The sequence below is a fragment of the Octodon degus genome, unplaced genomic scaffold, assembly GCF_000260255.1.
Source record: "Octodon degus isolate 3935 unplaced genomic scaffold, OctDeg1.0 scaffold00093, whole genome shotgun sequence".
In the NCBI taxonomy this organism is placed as follows: Eukaryota; Metazoa; Chordata; class Mammalia; order Rodentia; family Octodontidae; genus Octodon; species Octodon degus.
Window position 1 is genome coordinate 5,070,989 of NW_004524669.1, and position 14,233 is coordinate 5,085,221.

Genomic DNA, 14,233 nt, shown 5'->3' on the forward strand with positions numbered 1-14,233 from the left:
CACAGGTAGGCTGAGTGGTAAGCAGCCACCCAGCAGCAAGGTCTTGTCTTGAGCTACTTAACATCCACCCCTGAGCCTCAGGCTTCTCCTGCACCTCAGGCTTCTGCTCCTCAGGCGTGAACCCTACAGATGCAGAGGCGCTAAGCTCATGTGCTCAAGCCAGTGTAATTGGGACATGACGGGGTGCAGTGGCTGCTACCTCCACCATCAGGGAACTAATCAGTTGACATGACTTCAGTACCCCAGACAGAATAAGCTGAGCCACAGCCAGACAAGTAATACAGTTGCTGTTTATTGAGACACATTTCAGGCACAGACAGGCTCCAGAGATGTGGGTGGACTCAGAAGGGATGGGTTTGGTGGGAGACCGAGGAGTTGGAGCATCCTTAGGGACCACTTCCAACTTGCCTTTCTCCTTTCTTAGCCTGTCCTGGACCCAGAGCAGATGGTCAGAGGAAAGGAGAGACACCAAGGTGGCCTGGAACATCCAGCCTTCTCCCAGTGGCCAGAGGTCACCCCCAAATTACCCAAACACATTGCTCAATTAGGTGACCTCAAGCTCCCCTCCCATCCCATCCCACAACCAAGGAGAAAACCTGGGTAGATTTGCTCCTTTCAGCAAATGCAAATTTTGCACAAAGAGTGTGATTATGAGACACCCTGAATCTGTGGTCCCTGGGGCTGCTCATAAGAAGGTTTGGTGGGTAAGCGGGACAGGGAGAGGACTTCAGGGGCCCCAACTGGCAGGCAAGACTCAGCGGCTAGTACCTCCGGTGGGACGTCTTCACCGTGGTGGTCTTTCGCAGGATGGAAGTGCCCCCGGAGACGTGCCCTCCCTTGGCAGTGCTGTAGCCCACATTGGTGCTGAATCCACCCTTGCTGGCTCCAACACCCCCACCTATGGAGATGCCACCCCCAAAGCCAGTTGCGCTGCCTCCGCACATGGTGGTAGAGTTGCCAGTCACAGCTGCAAGGAAAAGAGTCTGAGTCAGAAAAGACCTGGGCAGAAGGGGTAGAAACCAGGCAGCAGAACCATGGGGCCTTGGGTAGAGAAACCCAGAACAGAGAGCTCACTCTGGGACACTGTGTTCTTGTGCCAGAGGCTCAGTGGAAGGAACACACTTTAGGGCAAGTACAGGTTAGAAGAACAGAGCAGGGTTCTGGGGCCAGGCCAGGGGTGGGGCTGGAGCTGCACAGCAATACTCACAAATGCTGACTGCACTGGGACATTCTCCAGACATCCTAGGGGAAGCAAAAAGGCCAAGACAGGGTCAGCAGTCCCAGGAACTCAAGTGCAAACACTTTCTCTCCCTTTACACTGAACTAGCTTGGTGACAGGGCCCAGTAACAAAAGCAGGAGACATGAAAGTGTGTGCTTGTGGCTGTGCCAGGAGTCACAGCCTTCCCTCAGGGGCCTAGAGCTGCCAGCCACTCATCCCTTCCATCCACTTGCTTCCTGTGAGCACCATGGACAGCAGCCCCGCCTCAAGGGAGACAAAGCCCACTTCCAGCAGCACCCTGTTCCTGCCCACTTGTCTGCTTCCTTCCTTCCCTGAGGAGAAAAATACCTACTTTGTTTCAAAATTTCCACTGATGGTGGAATCTGGGGTTGGAAGGGAAGGCTTCCTACATACAGGGCTGCCAGCAACCCAAGGCTTACAGACAGCTGTGTCATCCCACATGGGCAGCAGAGAGGGGAGCACGGGAGGGAGCTCGCCTAGGTAAGTTAGAGACCCTGCTCCCTGGTGCCTCCACCCCCTCCACCAACTCTGGAGCACACTGCATAAGCTCTCCACAGCATGGGCCTGGGAAGCCCTCCTCCATCAGGGCAGTGGGGTCTCCACCTGCTCTCCTCGCTCTCCAGCAGCTTGCGGTAGGTGGCAATCTCCACATCCAGGGCCAGCTTCACATTCATAAGGGCCTGGTAGTCACGCAGCAGCCTGGCCAGGTCCTCCTTAGCCTGGTGCAAGGCTGTGTCCAGATCCCCAAGCTTCTTCTTTGCATCCTTGAGCGCAAGTTCTCCACGCTCCTCTGCTTCCGCAATGGCTGCCTGCAGCTGCTGACACTGCCCAGGGGAGAAAGGTGTTGGGAACACCCTCATCTCTCTGTCCTCAAGCTGGGCACCACCATCCCCACAGCCTTGACCAAAGCCACTTGGAAAGAATGAAAAGAGATGTGCATCCGGGAGCACAGTTGCTACTAGACAGCAGGATCAAGTAGTAGCGCTAGGGAAGCGCTTAATGGTGGTCTAACCAGTGCTTTAGAAGAGCATAAAAATAAGAGAAACCACCTCAGTATTAGCTAAATGTTTCATTCTGATCTGGAGAAGAAGTCATACTTTTAGCCATCCCCCTGATAGGATCAGCATATGTAACCTGAATCCTGAAGCCCCAGTCTCCTACTCCAGTACCCTGTAGATGGGCGGATCAGACTCTATAAAGGAAGCTTTCCCACTTGATCTAACGTGTGTTGCTGTGTAGCCTTGGACAGTACTTTCCCCTCTCTGAGTCCATTTCTTCCCCCATAAGAAGAGCACATTAATCTTGGCTGGGCATTTGAGTTGACCTACCCATCAGAAGATGAGCAGCCCTCACCCTCTGCATGACAGTGGGAAGGCCCTACACACTAGCAACACCCAGGCCTGAGCCCAGGGCCCCCACACAGAGACGCACCTGCTTCTTAGCTGCATCTACTTCACACTGCAGCCTCTGGATAGTTCGGGTGAGCTCGGCAATCTCATTCTTGGTGTCCCGAAGATTGTCCCCATGCTTCCCAGCTGTCACCTGCAGCTCCTCATACTGCAGGCCAAAGGAATGGCAGTGAGTAGAAGAGAGCCCCTGTCTATTTGAGTGATAACTGGTCCCAGAGCCTAGCCTCGCTGCTTGGGGCTCCTACGGAGACTGAGCGTATCTGGGCCCCAGGAGTCGTGGGGTTTGCCCAGCCCAGGCCTCTCCCAGTAGAGGAAGGCTGAGTCCAACCCCAATCCCTGCACCTGAACCAGTCACTTTCTCACCTTAGTCTGGTACCAAGCTTCAGCCTCAGCCCGGCTCCTCTGGGCAATCAGCTCATACTGGGCCTTGACCTCAGCAATGATGCTGTCCAGGTCCAGGTTGCGGTTGTTGTCCATGGATAGGACAACATTGGTGTCAGACACATGGGTCTGAATCTGGCTCCGCTCCTGGAGAAAGAGAAACAGCTGCTACCAGTGTCCCAAACCCAGGCTCTGAGCAAGCAACAGGGAACAGAAGATAAGGATGGCATCAGAAGGGCAACTGAAGAGCCACTCTGCCTTTCAGGTTCCCCCTTAGAGGGAAGCCACAACTCAGGAAGAGACTTCACCTCCAGAGACTTCGCTGGTTGTGGGGTTCTGCAGGCCTCTGGGAAATCACAGAAGAAAGGGAACATGTGCTTCCTGCCCTGCACTCCTGGGGCCTAGCACTAAGCACACTCGCAGACCTTTTAATCCTCAGATCATGGTGAGGCAGCAGGCCCAAGGCTGACCTACAGGTCATCTTGGGGGACGTAGAGGCAGCTAGCACCAACCAGCTGCCTGTACTCCACCCAGTGAACAGTAGTCCTGGCCATGGGCAACTGGCAAGTGAGGAGAGAGGCTCAGAAGAGAAGCGACACATCCCAGAGCAACAGACACAGGTGTGGTCCAGACAAGACCCAGCCAGTGGAAGGACAAAGCCAAGTGGTTTCCTGGGATCTCTCCATATGTGTGAATAGTCTTGGGCCTTTTCTGAGATCCATGGGACCATGGCTTTTACATGCAAACCAGAGTGCACATGTGAGAAAAATCAGCCCAGAATTTTTAAGAGGTGGCAAGGTGCAGAGAAGACAGTAGAGCTGGGGACACTGGCCACTGGGACATAACTACGCTGGCTCCCAGGGGGCTCTGCCTCTGTGTCTCCCAGGATCCCTCCTAGGCCATCACCAAATTGCCCTCAGCTCCAGCCTGACCAGTCACCCACTAAGTCTTCCTCTGAGGCGCCCTGAGGGGCAGTCCTGCCTCTAAAAGTCAATACTCCTATGTTCTGGCTTCATCTCCAGTGTTTCTCACATGGCAGCTCGGGGTATTGTGTTTCAAAGAGACACCACCTGCATCCACTGAGTATTCACTGTGTGGTTCAAGCACCAGGCCAGATAGTTAACAGACACTAACTGATCATGCACTCCTTTCCAACCACCTAGAGACTAAGTAACTTGCTCCAAGTCACAAACCAATTAGAGGGAGGCCAGTTTCAAACCTCAGGTGTCAGGACCAGCCAAATAGCTCAGCGGATTAAAGAGCCTGCAAGCAGGCTCAGGGGCCAGGAGTTCGATCCCCAGGCCTATGTGCTGGCCCTGCCGTGCTGGCCCTGCCCACAAGGCATGCTAAAATGACAATTAAGACTGGGCATGGGGGCGCATGCCTATAATCCCAGCTCATGGGAGTCTGTAAACAGGAGAATCACTACTAGTACGATCTTGTATTGAGACCCTGAACACTCTATAGACCCTTCCCTAAAATACCAAGAAAAAAACCCTCAGGTGTCTGACCACAGAACCTGCAGTGACAAAGACTAAAATAGAGATAAATATAAAAGTAGATGATTAATGAATAGAATGATTTATTCTAATGGTGTTTGTAAATAGGATAACAAGTCCGCATCTTGTACAGCAATTAACCACTAAGAAGAATATATGCAGTGTATTATTTGTTGAAACTGTACTTCCAATTTGATTTAAAACTGTCTCATTGCTATCTGTTTATCAATAAAATTTTGAAAAATAAATAAATAAATAAAATCATCACCAACAACAATTCAAAAAAAATAGATGATGATGATGATGATAGATAGATAGATAGATAGATAGATGATAGATAGATAGATAGATAGATAGATAGATAGATAGATAGATAGATAGTCAGGGAGACACTGACACATGATTGGTACCACTGACAGAAGTCACAGAGATAAACCCAGGCTCATGCCCTTCCTAACATGCCCTAGTCATGCAACTGAGGCTTCCACGGTGACTCACAGTGCCTCAGTTCCATCTTGTATAAAATAACCAGGATAAGGCCTTCTTCATGTGGCAGTGGAGAGGACTGAGATCATATTTGGCCCATGGTGGATGCTCAGTAAATGCTCCTATCTGCCCAGGCTTCTCTCTCGGTCAGCTGAGGGGCCCACAGCCTCCTTGTTACAGGTGCCACTATCTCCCGTAGCCCTGTGTGCCTCCTCCTGTTCCTTCATGAAAGGCCAGCAGCATCTCAAAACACCCCCTCCCACTTCCCAACTCAAGTGTCATGCCAGAGCACAGACCTGAGTAAAGCCAGTACAGAATTTTCAAGATAAGAAGGCAAAGCCTATCTACCAGACACCACCAGCAGCAGCTGGGTGGTGGTCTGATAGAACGAGGGAGAGAAGGGCCAGAATTTCTCATGAAGCGGAGCTAATGAAGGTGAGGCAGGAAGGGTTCTGTGAATTGTTTCTCCTTAGATGCCAGGACCCTGGAGAAAAGACAGTGATGATATCAAGGCAAGAGAGAAAAGAAGCCAGAAAGGCAAAAGTGGGATCATTAGAGGAGAATGAGTCCCACAGACTCCCTCAGCCAAAGGGAGCCACAGAGACACTCGGCAAGGGGTGGTTCTCCCTAAAAATTTCCTTGAGACCTGACTTAGCCAAAACAAGACCATGAAATGGACCCCTGAGTGCCATCTCAACCATCACAACTGACAAAGCCCATGAGGCAACAAGAGTACCACAGCCCTGGTCTCCCTTCTTGCCACAAGGAACCACAATTGGCCAATAAGGCACTTTGGCAAAAAATGGTCCCAGCTTGGTAGGGAGTTCACCTTCCCTCTACAGTTTTCCACCTGATTCTCCCCATACTCGAGGCCTAGCCTGCCAACCACCTGTGTTCTCTGACACCTCTGACCTGCAGAAGCAGGTCCCTGGCTGGAAGGCCCTTTCTGTTCCTCCTTCAGAAGTCCAGCCCTTCCTTAAGATCCACCTCAAATGTCATCTCCTCCAAAACCTTCCCCAGCCATCCCAAGAAGGGCCAGCCCCAGCCTCCTCTGTGTGCCTCAGTATCTTGTGGCTATCCCAAATACAGCTCTAATCACTTGATAACTCATCCCCAAGGGCAGGAACTCTGTCTTGGTTGCCATGTGGAAAGTACTCAGCAGATACTTATCAAATGAACAAGGTGTAGCAAAGGAAAGAAATGTTGGGTGGACCCGCCATGTGCCTTAGCGATGTCAAAACATCGAGAAAAGAGAAGAGAGAATAGAACCTAAGAGAGGACAAGAAATCTCTAACCCATGAACTATCAATCATCCCAGCAAAGCAGAAACTGGGGAGGCCTCCTGAAACTTCTGTAGAGTGCCCTGAAGTCCTTCCCAGAGACTCCACCCATGCAGAGCAAGGAGAGGTGTTTGCAGGGAGTGATATAGTCAGGGAGGAGCCAGGGAAATGCTCAGTCTGGTACACATAGGCTCAGGGAAGAAGAATAAGGCAAGTGTCATTGAGTTGATCCCTGCTGAAGTCTGGGAAAAGCCAACAATTCAACTGCTTTGTCGTTTGCTTCATTTCCATCAGCGAGAACAGTCACCAGTCTGGAAAGGGCAGAAAATGTGCTTGAAGAAATAGAAACCCAAGACAGACACAAAGTGTGAGAGGCCTGGACCTGGTTGGGATCTCAGTGGCCCAGCCCAGGGGAGCCGATCCTAGTGGGTCACTGGAGCCCAGGGAAATGGATATTCAGTGATCCTCATGAAACAGGAAGAGGAGGAAAGGTTTTAGAGTTCCAACACAGGAAATGTCTTAATTTTCAGACAGAGATTTAGGATGTCAAATTCCTACAAACCTCCAGAAGTCATTACAAAATATTTGAGGATATATAAAACCATCAAGAGTTCTCTAAGAGGGGGTCAGGGAGATGGCTCAGTGGAATAAGCGCTTCCCTGGCAAGCATAAGGATCGCAGCCATGAGGTAGAGGCCAGCCTGGGCTACTTAAACCAGTTAGTTCAAGGCCAGCATGCACTGCATGGTGAGATCCTGTCTCAAAAAAAGAGTTCCCTAAGGAAAAAACAAAATGGATTTCATTCTTTCATGATTATATTATTAAGCTACAAAAGCCCTGCCAAGAGCATTGTTTGACCAAGCCTTTCCCAGCAGTCTCCAGAACAGGACAGGAAAAATGTGCTCCAGATGATGGTTCAAGTGAATTTTAGAATAGCTGAGGGACCTTACATATTACTGATTAGTAGAGTGACAGCCCAGTGGAAAGTCACCACTGAAGACCCTAAGACTCTGTTCTCAACCTTGACCAACTTAACATGTGTTGATGATTTACACTGAAGTATTACTGAAGAACTAAACAGAAAGCTTATCAGGTTTATAACCCAAAGGCTGGCCTCAAAGTCTCTATGTAGCAATCACTAATGCATTGGACAGAAGATTTGAATTCCAAAGTGTCATGTGAGCCCAATGTGGCGGCACACATTTGTGACATCAGCCACTTAGGAGGCTAGGGCAAAAAGAACTCAAGCCAGCCTGGGCAATTTAGCAAGATCCTATCAGTAATAATAATAGTAATAATAATGTGCTTATGAGTCTTAAAATACTATGATGAAGCACAAAATACCATTTCATAGAAAAAATAGAAATGATTAATTCTCTCTCTCTCTCTCTCTCTCTCTCTCTCTCTTTCTCTCTCTCTCTTTGACACAGGTTCCCACTGTGTAGTTCAGGTGTCCTTGAACTCACTGTATAGCCCAGACTAGCCTCAGACGTGTTGCAAGCCTCCTGCCTGAGCCCACCAAGTGCTGGCATGATACACATGCACCACTACATCTGCCAGAAATGGCTAATTCTTTGACTCTGCTTCCAAATCTCAACTACCCAACTGAAGGAAGCTGGAGGAGAGCAGGTAAGTGCCTGCCTTGGAAGACCTTATGTGCAAAACTCCAGGGCTTAACTGAGGTGCTGGTGTGATGAGATGGAGATATTTCTTTTTTTTTTTTTTTTAAAGAATTTTTTTTTTAAATTTTTTATTTATTTATTTATTTATTTATTTATGTGTGTGTGGCCAGCTCAGCCCACCAGGGGGCGGGGCTGTCTGGCATGTGGTGCTGGGGGATTGAACCGCGGTCCCTGTGTTTTTGTTTAGCTTCTAAGTAGGTGCTTTAGACCACTGAGCCATCTCACCAGCCCCAAGATGGAGATATTTCTAAAGCTAACACAAAAACTAGTGCTACACAAGGCTACACAAATAGGTGTCTGAAGCCAGGTGTATAAGCACAGAGTCTGCCTGGAAAGTAGGAGGTTCTGGGTTAGATTCCTGGTACCAAAATATAATAATAATAATAATAATAAATTAAATACATAAATAAAATTCAAGAAGGTTTCCTCACATTTAAAAACATAGATATCTATTATCTCTCCCTGCACCTCTATTTTCTAAAAACTTCCCAAGCATCCCTGTTTCCTGAACTTCCTTACAAGCATAGGTTTTTGTTCCTTCATCATCCTGCCCTCTAAAAGGCTGTCATATGAAACACATATGTCATGCCAAACATGGTGGAACATGCCTGTGATCCCAGAACTAGGGAAGCTTGAAGCAGGAGGGTGGCTATACATCTGAGGCCAGACTGAGGTACAAAGTGAGTTCAAGGCCAGCCTGAACCACATAGTGAAACCCTGTCTCAAAAAAAAAAAAAAAAAAAAAGGTAAGCTGCGTGTGTTGGCACACACTTGTAATTCCAGCACTTGGAAGGCTGAGGCAGGTGGATTGCTGCAAGTTCGAGGCCAGCCTGGGCTACATAGTGAGTTTGAGGCCAGCCTGAACTGCATAGCAAAACCCTGTCTTGAAAGAAAATAAAAGGCACACATATGTCAGGCCAGGCACAATGGTACACAAGTATAATCCCAGTTGCTTGCTAAAGAAAGAGGAGTGCAAGTTCGAGGCCTGCCTAGGCTACATAAAGAAACCTTGTGTAGGAAGAGAGAGAAAAAAAAAAAAAAAGACTTCTCTCAAAGGCAGTGAGCAGGCTGGGGAGATAGCTCAGTAGAATAAGTGCTTGCCTGGCAAGTATAAGGTCCTAAGTTCAATCCCTGGTACTGGGAAAAAAAAAAAAAAAAAAAACAGAAATTTCAAAGGCAGTGAGCTCCCTGTCATGAGAAGTATTATAGTACAGTCTACATGACCACCTGTCAGGGATGTCATGGAAAGAGTTCACAACCTGGGGACATAAGGGCCTTAAGGGCCCCCCTCCTAATGCTGGGACCAAATGATTCTCTGATCAGTTCATGGTAAACTCAGCCCTCTCACCTTAGTCTCCATGGCCGCTGTCTCCTGAGGCTCCTCCTGGATTCTTTGATCTACCCACCCCAGCCCCAGCCTCCTGCTCCAACCTGGAATCCTATCCCTCCTTTCCTTGCATCTGCCACTCTGCCCTCTCCTCCACTACAAAAAGAGCAGGAAGAGAGCAGAGTGACTAAAGCCCAGTTCTGGAGCTCAAGAGCAGAGTTTGAATTTCTGGTATCACCTCTTACTAGCTCTGTGACCACAAGTAAGTTACAAGGAGCCCCAGGGCCCTAGACTATAAAGTGGAGAGCATCGTAATACCCGCACTGTGGAATTGTCAAAGGAATTTTAGAAACCCTGCCCGATTTGTGGCCCATCAAGAGCACTTAATACATGAAAAGCAGCACTAATTAAAAAGGTCAAGGTCTCCTCCTTTACGAGTTAGGTTACATTGATGAACTCAGGCCAGATTTCCCCAGTGTTGTATGCAAATATATGCAAATCACCCCACCCACTCTGTCTCACCATTTCATAGAGGCTTTGCAGGAAATCAATCTCCTGAATCAAAGAATCTGCTTTGCCCTGCAGATCCATTTTGGCCATGTATGCAGCATCAACGTCCTGGAGATGAGGGAGGGAGGCAGAGGCTTAGCCCTGAAGGGTCTCCCCTCTTTCCCAGTCAGCCCAGCACCCGCACAACCCAAGGACACCTTTCCCAGTCCCCAGCATCCTGCTCACCTTCTTGAGCACCACGAACTCGTTCTCCAGAGCAGTGCGCTTGTTGATTTCATCCTCATACCTGGTACACAGGGAAGGCTCAGGCCGGGCTTAGACACAGGACCTACTCAACTTTCAAGAAGCCCGGATGGAGACCCCATTCCCCAAGGACAATTTTGGGAAATAGTTCTTCAATGCAGTCAACCAGTAAAAAGAAAAACTTGAGGTACTGCCTTTACTTAAATATTCTCTCTTTCCACCCACATTTGAGGAAAGGGACACAGAATTTGTACAACAAATAAATTACGGAATAGCAATCAAGAGCACCTGTATTTTTGGATCAGCATCCTTAGGAATGTTTGCAGGAGTAAAGGAAGATTGCCAACAATGGTTAACCTTTGCACTTAGTTACAGCAACAAGCTGTCCTAAAAACAGCCAGCACACGCAACCACTTGTGCTAAGACTTCAACGTGGAGAAACCACTAGTGTGGTAGTATGGGAGAGGCTGTAAAACTTGGTCCTTACCTTTGTAAATATACATACACATAGATCCATCAAGCACAATATATAAACCCTACTTGGATGCTTGATGCAAACTGTATTTTTACATGTGTGACATTTATGGATAATTGAAGATTTCAAATCAGCCAGATATTTGCTGATATTAAAGAATGATTGTTTTAAAGATTTTAGGTCTGACTATAGCTCTTCTTTATGTCTTATTAAGGGAGATAGATTACCATATGAATATAACTAGAAAAATATTTGTGAATCAGATGACAGGATGGCTGAGATTTGCTTCAAGACAACAACAAGGAAGGATGGGAAGGAAGGAGGGGTGAGGTAGGACGAGACTGGCTATGTGTCAATGGATAAAGTGTATGTGAGAACACGGGAGTTTAGTATTCTATTCTCACGGCTTTGTAAAAAGACTTAATTTCAAATAATAATACATAATGTGCCAGTTCTCCAGGCAGCAGTGGGCACTTGACCCAAGCACCAGAGGGACCCTGGGAATGGGGCGGTGCTCCTCACTTGTTCTTGAAGTCCTCAAGGCCATCCTGCACATTCCTCAGTTCCGTGTCCAGCCTCCCCCGCTCTCCCAGCTTGCTGTCCAGGTCCCTCCGCATGCTGTTCAAGAAGGCCTCAAAGACAGGCTCCAGGTTCTTGGTGACTCCCACGTTCTGTCCTTGCTCCTGTAGCAATGCCCACTTGGTCTCCAGCACCTTGTTCTGCTGCTCCAGGAAGCGTACCTGAGCAGAAGAAAGAAGGACCAACTGGCAGGGATCATTCCTGGCCATAGGAGGGGCCAAAGACGAGGCCCACAGCCACCCCAAGCCAGCCTGATAGCCAGTGCATCACCACCTGCACATTACGAGGGAGCAGTCCCCACTGCAATGACAGTCCCACTGGACAAAAAGAACTCAAAAAACAAAATATGGAAGAGCCCCTGCTCGGGAGGTCTTGTGGCCTTGGTCCAGTTGTTTCTCTCTGGGCCTTCCCTTCTCATTTGTCCTGAGTATAGTAGACTAGTCAGTTTCTGAACCCTAATTCTGCATCAGAATCAGCTGCTAATAGTGTTGATAATACATATGGAGAGAAAGAAAAATAAAAAATGTGACAAGATGCGGCCAGATGCTGAATCTGAAAGAATATACAAGACCATGTTGTAGAATTCTTACAACTTTAAATTCCACAGTTTTTCAGAACTAAAAATTTGTTTAAATCACTTTTTCCCAAACTATAGGTTCGGAAGGGGACACACACACACACACACACACACACACACACACACACACAAGATCTCTGCCCTGCCAGTGTTTTGAAACACCTGACACCAAGCTCTCACACCCCCGGATCCCAGACAGTGATTCTGTAAGCCTGGGAAAAGATCTTGTTGCTTTGACCTCTGGGACAGTGGCACAAAAGAACCAGAAGTCACTAGGGGAGAGGGTGAGGAGGTGGGCGGGGCAGCTTTCTTCACCCTTGCCACTCCATCTCCCAGTCCCACCTCCAAAGCACTGTCACCCGCCCGCACTGATATTGCCCGCAGCTCCAAGGGGCAAGCGCATCTCTCAGAGCAAAGAATCATCGCATCCAGAAACTGAGCTCCCAGGCCTACCCCTGCCTCCAAGGACCTGTATGATCCTGGCCAAATCACTTGGCCTCTCTGAACCTCAGTTTTCTCATCCTAAAAAAGAGCACAATATCATATAACCTGATTCCTTGTAGAACCCCAGTGGGTATCACTGAGAGAGGATATGAATGTTCTTTATAAAGCACAAGCCACAGAACCAAGGTATGATTGTTCACCAGATCATCCTCATCATGACCCCACTGCCTTGGCTCAGGGTCAAGGTAGATAACACCAGAGAAAGGACCAAGAAATGCCAGAAAGCAATATAAAATCACCCCAGTTAGCCTGCAGCCAAATAAAGGATCCACGCTATGATGGACAGTGAACAGCCTCCTCATTGTCCCTCTCAAACTGAGCTTCTTAGCTTTAACATGGAGGGGGAAGGAGAAACAACGGGAACTTCCCGGAGGGCCCCCATATGCCAGTTGTATTCTGATCATATCAGCCTTTGGAGGACAGGGGCTTACAGAAGCATGGACTCCAGAGCCACAATCCCTTGAGCTATAAAATGATAAAAAGTAGGAAGAGGGGGCCAGGGAGATGGCTTAGTGGAATAAGTGCTTCCCTGGCAAGTGCAAGGGCCTGTATTCAATCCCGGTTTCCAAAAAAAAGAAAAAGTGGTAAGGGCCACCACACTCAGAGGAGTAACGGGAATAATCCAACTTTAATAACAAGATAAAGCTACTGTGTGATCAGATTAATTATGACCATAGGAAAGATTCCAACACAGCCAAGGTGGGCGTGACCAGAAGGCCTCCTAGGTAGATGGAGATTCACCTACATTCACAAAAAAGACCCAAAAGATGGTCCAGGTCATCCACATCTCAGGCTCCAGGCTCAGGCTGACAGAGATCAAAGTCACTCCACCAACCCCACCCTGTGCATGTGAGCTAACATCCTCTGACTGGCTCTCCTCCCTTGGAGACCCGGCCTCCTCTCCCAGTCCCCACTCCCAGCCCAGCCCACCTTGTCGATGAAGCAGGCAAATTTGTTGTTGAGGGTCTTGATCTGTTCACGCTCCTGGGTGCGCACCCGCTGGATCTCTGGATCTATCTCCACATTGAGAGGGGTCAGCAGGCTCTGGTTGACAGTGACTTCTTGGATCCCACCAGGAGGACAAACAGGCCCAAATGTCTGCCTGCCAGCAGCTAGGCCTCCATAGGCCACGCTGCTGAGGCCAAAGCCTCCCAGACCCCGGCCTGAGGAGGCCACACTGACTGAGATGCTCTTGCTGCCCCCCAAATTATAGAGGCTCCGGCTGCCAAAGCCACCCATGCGGGGCCCACAGCGGACCCCACCACCACTGCCACCGCTCCGGGACATCGTCACTGAGCTGAAGCTGGTGTGGGTCCGAGAGCCACCCCCCCCACTGGCTGAGTTGGAACTGAAGCCTCCTTTGGTAGCATAGGTCTGCCGAGACACAGAGGACCTCATGGCTGTTGGAGCAACGGAGCAACAGGCAGACTAAGCGTAGAAGAAAGTGCAGTGAGCAGCTGGGCCACTAATGGCCTTTTTATCTTTTCCTAACTGGGCTGGCCCCTGGGCTCTGAAATATACACCCCTGCCCCATCACCCCAGGGAGGAGGGAAGGCCCCTCCCAGCCATCACCTGTGCTCTGGAGCTGCGGTTCAGCCCAGTCTCTTTGGGGCAAGATGCCACCTTCTCCCCCCTCAGGCTCTCCTCACTTGGAACAGGATGACACGGGCTCCCACGGCCACCTCCACCACCCAGGGGCTGGCTGGTCTCCTCCCACCCAGCCCTGATGGCCGCCATCAATGGGGCTCTGTTCTGTGGGGTTTGTCCCAGGGACCTGTTGTAAGCCAAAGCCCCAGAGCTCAAGGCTATGTCAGTGGTAAGGGAGGGAGCATTGGGCAATGGGCTGCTGGAGAGACAGCCCAGGTCTGCCGTAGCTCCAGCCTCCCAGCCCACAGCCTGCTGCCTCCTGGCAGGGCCAAGGTTGGGGTGCAGGAGAGAAGATAGGCACAGAGGTTGTCTGTTCTTTCATCATATACTGGACAAAGACCCTGTAGGACAAAATGGGCTCAAGGACAGAGAGAGAGAGATGTGTTCAAGCATA

General features: G+C 49.3%; 1 protein-coding gene across 1 annotated transcript; it reads right to left on the bottom strand.

Annotated features, from left to right (window-relative positions):
- Positions 1-397: 397 nt before the first annotated feature.
- On the bottom strand, positions 398-13,590 carry Krt79 (keratin 79). The gene is made up of 9 exons (XM_004637864.2): positions 13,123-13,590; positions 11,055-11,272; positions 10,040-10,100; positions 9,827-9,922; positions 3,014-3,178; positions 2,673-2,798; positions 1,845-2,065; positions 1,208-1,242; positions 398-967 (listed from the first exon to the last, which is right to left on the bottom strand). The coding sequence occupies exons 1-9, from the start codon at positions 13,588-13,590 to the stop codon at positions 762-764; spliced, it is 1,596 nt and encodes a 531-aa protein (XP_004637921.1). The 3' UTR covers positions 398-761.
- Positions 13,591-14,233: the final 643 nt, after the last annotated feature.

Coding starts and splice junctions, on each gene's coding strand:
- Krt79 (XM_004637864.2), bottom strand. CDS start 13,590: ATGAGGTCCTCTGTGTCTCGGCAGACCTATGCTACCAAAGGAGGCTTC. Junction 11,273..13,122: donor TTGCCTGCTTCATCGACAAG/GTGGGCTGGGCT, acceptor TCTTCTGCTCAG/GTACGCTTCCTGGAGCAGCA. Junction 1,243..1,844: donor CTGGAGAGCGAGGAGAGCAG/GTGGAGACCCCA, acceptor TGCTTCCCCTAG/GATGTCTGGAGAATGTCCCA.